Raw genomic sequence first — 13277 nt, forward strand, 5'->3', positions numbered from 1 at the left:
CTGTAGAGATATTTGTTACCAGCTGATGCAACCTTTGTCTCCAACAAAGCTTTTTAAGAGCAGCAGTGGTCGTAGTGACTTGAACATGTTATCATAAACTTAAGTTAGACTGCAATCACACAGTAACTATTTCCCAATGCTATTAATACTGCAATTGAGATAAAAGGCCATGTATCTTGCATTACCAGGACTCTAAAACAGAACATTAACCCTCTGCAACAGACTATTAACCTGAAAGCACCTGTGAACACAAGTATTCTGAGCATCACAGTATTGAATCTGGTCAAAACCATCCTCCCACTTCTAACTTGAAGAAAATAAGATTAAATAAATGCAAAATAAGCATAAAAGCCACTTCTTCCCCATTCTTAACAAATTATTCAAGATTTGTGGTGTGAGAATCAGAAGCTTACTTTTAGCAGAAAATTTGTTCTCTTTCCTGGTTCGCCCTGTTTTCTTTAGGCAGCCATCACAGACAAAGCTGAAGCAGAAATACAAGAAAGTGAAAGACCATTCCAAATCAAACCATAAGTTCCATAGCATCTGATCATTAGGAGCAAAACCTTTTAACAGAGAAAGTATGGAAAATACCTTAACTGAATTTTGAAGTAAAAACAAAAGACAAAGAACACTGCCAGCAAAAATGGCCCAACTGTTTCAGGGCTGCAAGTAGAGGCTGGGAGCTCAGAGGCTGCATACCCCTTCAGATCCTCCTGCCACCACCTGCCAGCGTGAGCCCAGAAAACACAGTCTTCACTAGGATGCCTAACAACATTGGCTTAAAGTATTCCTTCTCAAACCACTGTATCAGCTGAAGATGAGATAATGAATTATATAACACTGATCATTTTCTTTAAACACCCGAATACACTGTAGCATGTAAATGATGGGCAGATTCATCTGAACTATTCAGAGAGCTTTATTTACTTATGATTTATCTGCCTTTTTAAAGGTTATTAAAGCAATCAGAAAAAACCAGTATTTTAGATGATCCGTAGCTCTTGATCAAGGGGAGTAGAACTTGGTTTTCAGATTTAATCTGATCATTGAGGTAAAAAAAAGCAAATTTATCTGTTAAATTCTTTAGCGGTTACTAAACTTTTATTTGAAGAGGACAAAATCTGAATAGTACAGAAAGCAGATCAGTATGAAACCATTACAAGAACTAAAAGCAGAACTCCTTTTCACAAAGGACTAACAACTTTAAATACAGAATAAGCTTGAAAGGCCCTCTTCCAATTATAGGAATGTTAGAAATATCCAAAAATAAGAACAACTTCACATATGATATGGTAAGATATGATTATTTACATTAGAGTTTACCATATATATGTTCGGCAGAACTTTCAAGTGGCAATGCAACTTTTCCAATTAGATAGGAGGTTTTTTTGGCACGGTTTTACAGGTAATCAAGATAATGAAGTTTAGACAAAAATATTAGTCAATCTATCATATACTGTCTGGTTAAGAAGGAGAAATTCCTCACCCAGAAGGCCAGATTATCTCATTATGAAGAACACAGATCTGATGCATTTTTCTTCCACACTCTATACATTCAACAAATCTGTAGGGGAAAAAAGGAAGGCAGGGAAGTGAGGTTAGCAGCAACATTATTTGGTAGTATATTTTGTAACATCTTAACAGAGGTGCTCTAGCACTTATGCTCTTGAGCCTATTTAACATAAAGACATGTCCATACTGAGAGCAGCCTGCAGACTGATTTAAGGACCAGTCAGATCAAGTCAGGTAGACTGCAGGGACACATTACTACCATTTGCCTGCCTTACTGTCATCTACCTCACTTTATACATAGATATGTACGTACATAAATGTGTGTGTGTGTGTGTGTGTGTGTGTGTGTGTGTGTGTGTGTGTGTGTGTGTGTGTAAAATAGATTATATATATAAAACAAAGCCCTTGTAATGATCAAATCTGTGAACAGCTTGTAACTACATAGATTATATATATATATAAAACAAAGCCCTTGTAATGATCAAATCTGTGAACAGCTTGTAACTACAATGGACAGGAAAATGGATTCACAGGTGGCAGAAGTGAAGAACCAGAAGAAATAGGTTGAGTCTAGTTGCCCCATCACATTTAAAGCCTAGGATACATTGCAGCCTAGGATACATTGCAGGAAGGTGTGTGGGGGGAAAACAGTAGCAAAGTCAAAGTCACATTCAGAAGGCCAGCAGAGGTTTAAGGACAGAGGAACTAAGTTATATGGTCTCCTTCACAGGTGTTAGTTAATATAATTTTCTGAAATACCTAAGGTTGCTTCATGTATCAGGACAGTGACTCCTTTTGAACACATCTATTTATAAGGGTCTAAGACTCAATGAATGACTGTCATTTATGTAGGGCACATTGCATCACACTAAGTTAGGCTTGTATTCTAGTGTTAGACTGCTTCTTCACTATAACAAAAGCAAAGACAAGTTATGAATCAAGTTACTATTCTCTCCCTCCCACAGCCCTTGTGAAATGGAAGAACAAACTGGCTGACCCTTAGAAAGATAGTGTGGGAAGAATACACCTCCCTTCTGCTCATTCATTTGAGAGCAAAGATAACATTTTAGGAGCAGCAGCACAGGTAGATAATGGAGTGCATGAAGTGGCTTCAAAAAAACCTCAGGAATATAGAGTAAAAATCAATCAGGTCACCAACATCTAAACTTTACTGAATGTCTACAGTTCTGCTTCCAGAACAGTGCAGAAGAATCAGCTGATTCAAATTTAACAGATCTTTTCCTTCTAGTACAGCTGCCTGTAAAATATGACAACTAGAAAAGCCAATGGCATCAAAAAAGCTACTGCCAAGTGACACAAACAGTTCTGAGACTTCATGCACTTGCCACAACAAGGTTTCAAAAACGCTGAGTTATATGCATTCATCCTTCTGTTGAACCTACATTCAAATGCACTAATTCAAGCCCACACATTCAGATTTATATTTTTCTCAAAAGCAGATACAGTAATTTGGAATCTCAGGACAGAATGCCAGATATGCTGCTTACAGAGCGGCACCTGCCAGTTAACAAACAGAGCTACACTAAATCACTTGAAAAACAAAGATGGTGATGAATGAATAGCATGCCTTTTCAAAACAGTTATGATGAAGTGAGGATCATTCAAAATGTGACAGCATTACTTACAGTTCAGGGTCCAGTGTATCATTTTTCCTTTTTGAAAACTGTTCTTTGTTTATTGTGCTATGGAGAAACAGGTGATAAAACTCAGTTTTAACACAAAATGACGTATGTTCATGCCATACCACATTCATCTCCACACACCAAGACAAGACCTGCAATCAGGTTTCTTAAACACTCACTAGCACTGTAAGTAAGGGAGTTGGATTTTACAAAGGGGGAGATAACTGAAGTATATGGCACCCTTGACACTCTGCTTGTGGCAAAGATGCTTTTTTATGGGACAATAACTTGCAGAGAAACATTTCTCCCTTATTCAGTTTTACTATAAGATAAATGGGTAGCTTGCTGACATTCAAGTTTTGGACCAGTTTGATCAGTCTTTCATAGTGAAATGACTGTTTGATATGCCTACTTGACATTTCGAAGGCAGAGAATTCCAGTTATCTTTGGCTATAAAGAAAGGTCGATTATCTTATTTTGGATTCCTCTAGCCCTCCCTTCTAGATTAGATTTGAAAGAGAAATTTCAAACTTGCAAGCCTAGCCCAGCCATTACTTTGTACTTGAGCTTGACTTTCCTTTCATCCTTGACAGAGCCAGCAATTCCATCTGTTTGACAGTGAATTCCAGGTATCTTTTACACCAATCTGGTACAAAGTAGTCCAGAACAATTATACAAGCAACATCCAGATCTTTGAGAATCTTCTTTTAGGAGGGAGCTGTATAATCTGAGTTGATCAGTGCATGCTTCCTTCAGAAGTGGTGACAGAGACTCAGTCCAACTTGAATGAGATGCATTTACCTTCCTACCCTTTTATTTAGGTATTTATCCCAAATACAGCCAGCTGCAGAAATCTTCAAGCTTGTTATCCGATGAATCAAGAGGGTTCAATCTCCCAAGTACTTCAAATTGCAGTTTTACGCACTATATTAATAAACAGGACCTTACATGTATGTTCCTGAGCTTTTTTGCTTTTATTCATTTTTAACTATGCGTTGTGGAGACAGAATAAGGGAGTAGGATTTCTCTGCTGCCATAAAATGAGTTCCTGGGACAAAGGCTGTAAGCGGGTGAGGCAACACATTCAAAATATACTTGCTCCTCGTGTGTAGCCTATAGTCTCCATCTTCACCAAGTAACAACCAAGTATTTAAACCAGCTAAGAAAAGGAACTACACCAGGAGCTGGAAGTACTTTCTTACCACTTCATGTGGTAACCAATTATTTATATATTTTTAATATATACATATATATACACACACATACACATAAAAGTATATGTACATATAAGAGAAAAATTTGTATCTAGTATCTGTATTGCCAAATTTAGTGCAAAAATTCAAAAGCACTCTATACCTTCTGACTCAAAGGTTTGTGGCAAACTGCTAATTTATACATAAGACAGATCACACCATATGAGTGGCTAAGGAAAAAATTATATATTAAGTGATTATATTTTGAGATTTTTATAGAGATTTTATTTATACAGATAGTGGCTTCTCTCACATAAGTACTTCATATTCCAGATCTCTCATTAATAAAACTGGACAACATGAATTAAACTCTGGTCCTTGCCTCTAGTAGAGTAGCAATCCATACTATCCCCAGGGACATTGCCCAAAACCCTGACCAGCATACAAATGTCATTTCTTCCTTTCCTCCCAAAGGATAAATGTGCTCCTGTATCTACCTCAGCCCCCATGAATTCTTTCACAACTGTTCTAAACAGACACATCTCTCAGCATGACCAAGATTCGGTTGAGTGCTGCTAAAGATAGCTTCTACTTCCAATGAAAATTAATTCAATCTATCCAATTATTGAACTTCGACAACTCTTCCCTTGGCTTCAGGCTAAGTCCCTTACTTCCTTCTATCTACAGAGTTCTTGCAGCATCCTTCCCACAAAAAGCTTTAACAGCTCAAAGTCTCCAGAGTAACTGCTTGGTACTCAGCTGTCCCTCAAGGGCTTCCTTAGTCACTGAAAATGTTTCAACGCTTTTCAAGAAAGTGTGAGGATAGTACAGTGGAATGAAACACTGTCCAAACAACTTGCTGTTACCACTTGCTGGAAAAGGCAACTAAATCCATGCATGGCTCCGGTGGCATTCCAACAGTAAAGTATCTGAATGGCAAAAGGGGGTCATCTGCTTCCAAGTTACACGAAAATCATAATTTGGAGTTGAATACAAGTTTGATAGTATGTCCAGTCTATAAACAGGACGTTAAGTTTGACTTACTTCGGAAGACGTCTGTCACCTACCTGCCTACAGGCATTGGTTGTTTTTCCCCCCAATAAAATACTTCCACATTTTTTCAGGAGGAAAAAAAAGATTCTCATCTTTTCCCTCTAGTGATATAGTTATGGTTTTAAGTATCAAGTGCTTATTTATTTCTCTTCACTACAGTTCAGTCAATCCAGATTTTAAAGAAAAAAGTTACAGTACAAATGCAAGCTTTTAAAGAAAAGTCTTCTGATCCTCTCTATACCGGCCTAGTGACAGAGGGGGTTGCTTCAAACTAAACTCCTTCCCTTTGAGAAAGCATTTCAGACCACGTTACAGCTTGCACACGCATATCACCAAGCAAACACAACTACTCACGTCTGAGGTTGTGATGGGTCATCCCCCAGAGAAACGCTCTCTCCTTGGATTTCGTTGAAGCACTTCTCACAGAAATGATACCTGTCAGCAAGAAGGCCATATTTGGGTGAACTGCTCCGTCCACACAACACAGCCCAAGTCAAGCAACGGAGCCACCAATCACAGCAGGCCAAGGAAGGGACAGGAGCAGAGAGCCGGGTCATCAACGGCGACAGGGATATTCAATGATGCAGATTTATGGGCCCCACATTGTGTTTGGTTGGTTTGTTTTTTTGGTTTGTTTTGGTTTGGTTTTTTTGCAATCAAAGCCAAGTGCAGACAACGACAAGCATGAAGGAGAAATAAAAAAATAACACACACACAAACAAACAAAGAAATGGGGGTTTGCAGAACAAAAAACAAGAACATAGAAGCAGGACAAGACAACACAAAGCAGAAAGCCAAGGCAAAGCACAGATTAGCATTAAATCTCTCAAATGGGTTCACAAACAGCAAATGATTATAGCAAATTAAACCACCAAAGAGTATTTCATTTTAGCATACCCATACCCTCATTTTAATAATCCATGCCATGTACAGCAAAGAATTAAAATGAGAAAGGGGAAAGAGCAGAAGGAAGGAGAACTACTACTCTGACTTGCATATCAGTGTAGCAATTCTGTTGGCAGGAAAACGTTCAGGAAGGGAAGAGGGGGAGTTTTCCATCTTAAATGTACAAATGCTGAAAGGCCACAGGATTCTCCCCCAGTTGAAAGGGAAAGCTAAACATCAGAATCTTAAAGAACAATAAAATCTTTCCTCAAAAACTTTCATCCGTTAATTTCAAACTGTAAAACTGCATGTTAAGTAAATGCCTAACATTAACTGCACACACAGCACTCTACATTGATATGATTCTGTCATAGTGCAGTTCATGAGCATAGAACAGTCCAGGTATCAATACAGCAAACACTACAGAGAAAGATGTCATTTACACTTGAATGAAATAATGAGTCATTCCAGATTCTACCATAGCCCTCAAAAGTGTATTGAAATTATGACCTCTCCATTACTACAGCACATTAATTGTGTGCAGAAAACATTTAAGAAAAGAAAATTCAAACAAGTTGCAACAGTTTATTATAAAGCAACACGAACTGACACTATAGCAGCTGCTAAGCTAGGAAGACAGGTCAGCTAAGCCTCTCTCCCAGTCTTCATCTAATAACATATGGAACAGTGGTACTTCAGTAATTTTATAAATCCATCTACAGATATGTATGCGCATGTAAACATAATATAATTTACAGATCACATGCATGCACTTTTCTTTTTTCTCCACAAACATTACCAGCGAATGTTTGAAAACATGGAAGCCTGTCAGGTTTTGGAATAATATTCTTTCAATCCATCTGGTGCTGACCAATGGATAAATGTGAGTGGAAAATACTGACTCATGATGTAAAGTGCTCTAAGTTATGCAAGCCCAAATTTACAATAATTTTTATGGGATACAACAAACTTATTTTCCACTTCTTCACTTCTGAATGCTTCCACTCACTACTATAAACCTTCATGAAGCCTAAAAAAGTTAAGATACAACTCCTGTAGTTCTTCAGTGCTTTCACCTGACCAGGTGCTTAATGAACTGCCAGTTTTGCAAAATCTTCTTGATTTCAGGTAAAAGCCTTTTTTTTCCTTTTTGAAAGATGCTGGATAAAACACAAAGCAGGAACTAAATCGATGAAGGTGACATAGCTTGGAGGTAACTAGCTCTCTGCTTTAACAGATGCATTCTGGTGACAAGCCAGGGGACATGGGAGTGTTAAAGCATGTATTTCCTTGTTTCTCTCCCTTTCCACCAACTCCCACTCCCAATAGTAAAAAGGTGCCTTCTCTCAGAAGTCAAATAGGTTTAAATCCTTTAATAAACCACAGGTCAAAAAGATTAGTCAAAAGAGCTGTAGAAGTGTCAACACTTTACGCAGCTACTGACAGCCACTGTAAGACAACTCCCTTAAGGGAACTTAGGGAGAAAAAGAAAGAATCAATCTACACAAGATCTGAACATACAAATCCCCAGTGAAGATTTGCACCACAAAAAGAAAAAATTGGCATGTTCTTCAGTGTAAACATTAGAAAAACAGAAAGACTTGCCGAGTATAATATATATTATGAGCTTAATGTACTCGCTGTATAGCTAAGTCAGAAATGTTCTCCATGAAAAATACAGCTGTATGGTACGGAGCAAAGACAACAGGCTTTTGTATATATGACACCTAGATAACTGAAGATTTATTCAACTGCAGGATAAAAATCTAGTAAACAGCACACATTTCTGCAAACAAAACAGGAAGAGCAAAGACTGCAGCGAGCTTTTGTAGAAAGAACTTATTAACGCACAAGGTAAGCTATTCGAGGGCACTTCCAGCAAGTTTTTGTCTTGTGACCTAGAGGAGTGCACATATAAAGAGGGTGTACATCTGTATACATGCATGCCTTTAACAGATTGATTGCAGCATGCACAAAACTGCACCAAGCGAGTTTTCCTTACCTGTTTTGGTAACTGTAATAAGTGGCATCTCGAGGGATTGTGCATAGCTGTTTGCCATAGCAACACAAAGTCTGTGGCGAGAACTCCAACTGCAAAGAGGAACAGGTCATCTTAGTACTCATACACGTTTTTACTCACTCTCTAAAGAAAGAGAGTGTGACCCAGACAGTGATCATTAGCATCTCATTCTGTGCACAGATCTCACAATACAGCACGAGCATGAAGTGCTAGAGTCATAAAAAACCCCCACACAACACCCTTCAGTGGGCTGTTATTTTCAAGCTAGCTTTTCTCCAAAGAGGAAAAGCATGTCAAAAAAGGACAATGGAAACACAGATAGTTTCAACACACACAGAAATTGAGAGCACTTTTTCTGCAATTAACAGAAACATATCTGTCTTATTTCCAACAAAAAACTGGTTTACCCTAATCGAAAGCAAAGCAAGACTTCAAGATACTGAAGTTTCTATTCCAGGACTTACAAATAGATGATTTAAGCAACAGATAGAATTAAAGGATAAAGACAACAAAAAAACACAGAAAACCCCACATTAGAACAGAATACTTGAGATTCCTAAATCCTAGGTACACTTTCAGAATTTGACACAAAAGTTACGAACTGCAACATTCCCTCCCCCCCCCGTATCAGGAAGCAAGCTGCAGACTAAAAGTGTTTTCTCCTTACCTTTCTTCCACAGCAATAACCAAGGCTCTGCATAACCGGGTCAATCTCTTGCTCAAACACCTCTGCCAGTTTGGAACAGTATTTGTACACCCTGGACGTTTTGCGGTTATAGAGCCAGGCATTATTGAACATGAGCCAGATGTCATCTACATATTGCCATGGTTCCTGATACTGTCCTGTGTCTAGCTTCCTCTTGATAGTAGAAAGGTCCATGGGGTTCTTCACTATGTCAAAATAATCCTGCAAGAATAAGCAGTGTATCAAGACGCTAATACAGAACTATGTTGTGACACAACAGCAAAACAGCATTCTGCAATACATCAAGAAAAACAGGTTCTTCCATGACTCGATTGTCAAACTCCTTGTGACATGCAATGAAACCTTTAAGCGATACCACATCACTTCCTAATACTTCCTTTTAATTATTCCTTTATTTTTCAGGCTCTGTTGCTCTTCTACTGTTGAGGAAATGAAGCCACTCTAACACTAGTCAACAGAAGTTTCACAGAAAGGAGGAAATGAGAGTATTGTAGCTGATTTGAGGATATATGCAAGAATGTTAGAGAGACTCTTAAGCAGATCAGCCAAACTAATAATAAAAAACAATATACTTCATTAAACTGATAAAAGATGTCATGTCTTCTCCTACAAACTTTTTATCTAAAGAATGCCTCTTTTCAGTCCCCCTTGCCCTCCTCAGGACCTCTTCTCTTCCTCCTAAGAAAGCCCTCCAAATCTGATAACCAGTTGTGAGCTTGCTTAAGAGTATTAGAAATACATATGCCTGCTTAGAACAATACAGCAGGCTTTAAATTCTTGCAGTTTTTACCCTAAAAAATTTCAGGCAAAAATTGTTGCTGAAAACATCTAAGTAGGATATCTATGCATACATATGATGTATACATAGTATCCTTGTACATTCAATCCAGATTGTTTAAAACACAGATCTTTGAAGGATAGCAACTTCTGAAGACTATTTTAAAACAAGCAGAAAACAAAAACTAGAAGCTGAGCAGTCTCTTTGCTAACAGCTTAATCATTAAATGATTTTTTTTTTTTTTAATGATCCAATTTCCCAGTGAAGTTAGTTCAATGAAGTTTTATATATGACAAGAAACACCTACGGAATTCAGCAACAGAAGCATCACAACATGAAGCAACATCCATAAAAAAACCCACACAGCACTAGGATCTGTTGGCAATCACTTCATCGTATGGTATGCCTGCTCATTTTTCAAAAGAAACCCAGAATCAACCAACCTTAGAAAATAAACTTCTGACTCAGATACTGTATGCGCCATTGCCTAAGTTAACCTCTTCAAATGCATTAATATAAAAATGGGAATAAGACAGACTTAAGCTGTCTTCAAACAGATATGTCAGAAAGGTAGCAGTTCTGAGTGAAAGCCAGGAAAGTATCTTGCTAAGACACTCACAGGAATTCCTAGCAGTTGGGGATCCACAGGCTGTCGAAATGGAAGAGACTCCGGATCCTGACGATAAAGTGCCTCCAGTGTTGGCATAAGCGCCTGCCGCAACTCTTCTGGCTTGAAAACTTTTGAAAAAACAATCAACATAAGTAAGGCAGCAGAAACACCTATAAGGAAGAAATCCCTTGAAAAAGGTGAGTTCTATAAAAAAAGACTACTTCTATGAAAAAGACTACAATGGATTTAAGATACTTAGCACGGCTTGCTTACACCCTGCAACGTTTTGTGTCCAGATGATCCTTTTAATATCCTCCACAAGGAGAGTGTCAACATATTGAAAAGGATCTTGTTTCAGCACAGAATGATACCAGTAAATTTAACAGAGTCAATTTACATTTTGAATGCATCCCCTCTGATGTCAAGAGAATGAACTTGTCTAGAAAATTAACTGAAAAGTATCTCCAATCTCTATTTTATTGACAGTTGTACTAATGCTTACTGTCTAATACGAAGGCCTTAAAGAACTTACCAGGGTCAGTTAAGAGCATATGTATTATTAGACAATTTTGTCCAAGAGCCACAAAGAAGAACCCATATAAGCCTACTGAGTAACAATGAAAAAAGCTCATTTTTCTCCACAGTTTTCTCTGTGGAGATACAGTGAATTTTAGTCAGAATAGCATTCCTGCTTACTTTTTTTCTTAGACTGCCCAGCTGCTGGAGAGGACTGAGTAGCTGGAGTAGTCGGTCTCTCTTCCCCCTCTGGTATTTCAGTCTTCACTTCTGACTTCTTCTCTTCTTGTTCCATTGGGTCTGGTTTACATTCCTCCACCACCGGTTCCACTTTAACCTGGAAAGTGGATTAGAGCTTGTCACTTACTAGTCTCCTACAGAGTCACCCATCTACATTTCTGTCCTTTACACCTATCTGCTGTCCTGCCTACCACTCTTCCCTAGGACTAAGGATATCTACTCTGTAATCAAAACTGCATCTACAACTTGAACAGATGTGCTAAAACCTATCTTTAAACACCAGCTAGATTGCACAGTAGTAGCAGTGAAGGGCTGCTAATCAGTGCTGAGCTGCAAGTAGACACATAGGTACCCATCCAGCTCTTCAGTCAGATCTGACCATCTCTCCTGTGCTGGGGCTGCCAGCATGACGGGGCAGCCACACTTCTGGCTATCATCAGTGACAAGATGTCAGAGTCCAGTGGAGCAGCCAGTCATGTATACGCCCATGATAACAGCTGCCAGTAACATTCAAAGGACTGATCTAAGCATTCTCTTACATTAGCAAACATTTATCAAAAAGCCTCACAGCTGCAGCCACATTATCACGGTCCTTATTATGGCCAACCCAGGAAACCAGTACAGTCAGTCTACTGGCTGCAACCCACCATTTCACAAGACAGATAACTTCTTTGGGAAGAGGTAGGGGAGATGATAGATCCAAACAGCAGCAGCAGGTATCATCTACAGCTCTCCTTGAGCTGCTCGCACAGAGCAGAGAGTATCTAGCAGCACTGGATACAAAAGATATTCCACCTAACAACTGGCCAATCTCACCTCAGATTTCTCCTCCATCTGCAACTCTGCCTGTTCTGGTTCCCCTTCATCTGTTTTAATATCCATTTTCACTTCCTGCAAAGGTGGCTGCTGCTGCTCTGGAGCAGTCTGCTGAGAGTTCACCTCTGTGCTGCTGGTGGATGGGGGGTTGGACACCTGCCCATCAATGCTTACGGCTGGTTGTGAAAGCTGAGAAAAAAATCCACACTCATTACAAACGGGCTTTTAATGAACCTATTATGTTTCTCCATTCTGAGCTACGTTTTATCTATTCCATACTTCCCCCAAGTTTAAGTGCACTCCAGTCCTCCCACTTGCTTCACCTGAAGAATGCACTGCTTCACAACTCCAATCACAGAGAGAACATGCAACAGAAACATGCACTGAAAGGCCTAGTATATAGATAACTACATATTCTCTATTGTACACCACTGTTCTGCGTATGCAAACATAACTGAATTACTGAGGGCCTCATTCATGTTTCACAGTGAATGTCAAAACATGTGCTACAATTCTGCAAAGTAATTCCTGCATGGAAATGCCAGATGATCTACAGACAAAAAGGTCCCTTCCCAGAAGTTATTTTGATATTAAACATCCTGGGAGCTATCTTCAGACTTGCACAAAAATAAAGACTCTTATGGAAAATTAAACCTTACACCTAGTGATTTGCAGGGAAAGCACAATTAAACTATTTTCTTACAGGTGTTGTGGGGTGCTGAGGCTGCAGTGGTGCTGTTGGTGTCGGAACAGATGCAGTCGTGCTCTGCTGTGACAGGGGCTGCTGCTGTTGCTCTGCAGAAGGGGTAACTGGAACTGGAGGCTGGACTTGTGGAGGCAGCTGTGCCTGTGGAGGTGTTGGAGTCTGCCTTTGAGGGGGGTGCATAGTTTGAGACTGCGGTCCCGGTGGCATTGCCTGAGGAGTAGGGGTGGGGGCAGTGGTGGCAGCTGCCACCGCCTGCTGTTGTTGTGATCCCAAGCTAGGGGGTGTTTGGTGAGGTGTCGGGGTTCGACTTGGTACAGGCGAAGGAGAATTTCTGTGCATGGGAGGCTGTGGAAGAGGTGGGCAGTGAATATGGCTCCCTTGAGAACCTGGAGCCATTGCAGGAGAATTCACAGGACAGGAAGAGCTGGTCATTTGTGCCTGTGGGAAAACAAGTAGACATTTGCAATGACTTGAAATAGAAAAGAGGAAAAATTATTGCTAAATTGCTGCTTTTCCACAATTACTGGCATACTTCTAAAAAGTGCAACACAAACTACTATTTTTTTTTTAAACTCCATTTCAAAAGGAGAAATGGGCTA

The 13277-nt window shown here is 39.4% G+C and overlaps 1 protein-coding gene across 1 annotated transcript in view; it reads right to left on the reverse strand.

The window, feature by feature from the left end:
* The window catches only part of EP300 (E1A binding protein p300), a 67208-nt gene that overhangs the window by 12734 nt on the left and 41197 nt on the right, over positions 1-13277 (reverse strand). Inside the window, exons 14-23 of the mRNA XM_026101594.2 lie at positions 12676-13116; positions 11973-12161; positions 11097-11253; positions 10410-10528; positions 8974-9213; positions 8289-8377; positions 5756-5836; positions 3159-3215; positions 1487-1564; positions 414-481 (exon numbers count right to left, since the gene is read on the reverse strand). Of these exons, the coding sequence (XP_025957379.1) occupies positions 414-481; positions 1487-1564; positions 3159-3215; positions 5756-5836; positions 8289-8377; positions 8974-9213; positions 10410-10528; positions 11097-11253; positions 11973-12161; positions 12676-13116 (1519 nt within the window). The remainder of the gene's footprint in view (positions 1-413; positions 482-1486; positions 1565-3158; positions 3216-5755; positions 5837-8288; positions 8378-8973; positions 9214-10409; positions 10529-11096; positions 11254-11972; positions 12162-12675; positions 13117-13277) is intronic.

Source organism: Dromaius novaehollandiae, chromosome 1, assembly GCF_036370855.1.
Source record: "Dromaius novaehollandiae isolate bDroNov1 chromosome 1, bDroNov1.hap1, whole genome shotgun sequence".
In the NCBI taxonomy this organism is placed as follows: Eukaryota; Metazoa; Chordata; class Aves; order Casuariiformes; family Dromaiidae; genus Dromaius; species Dromaius novaehollandiae.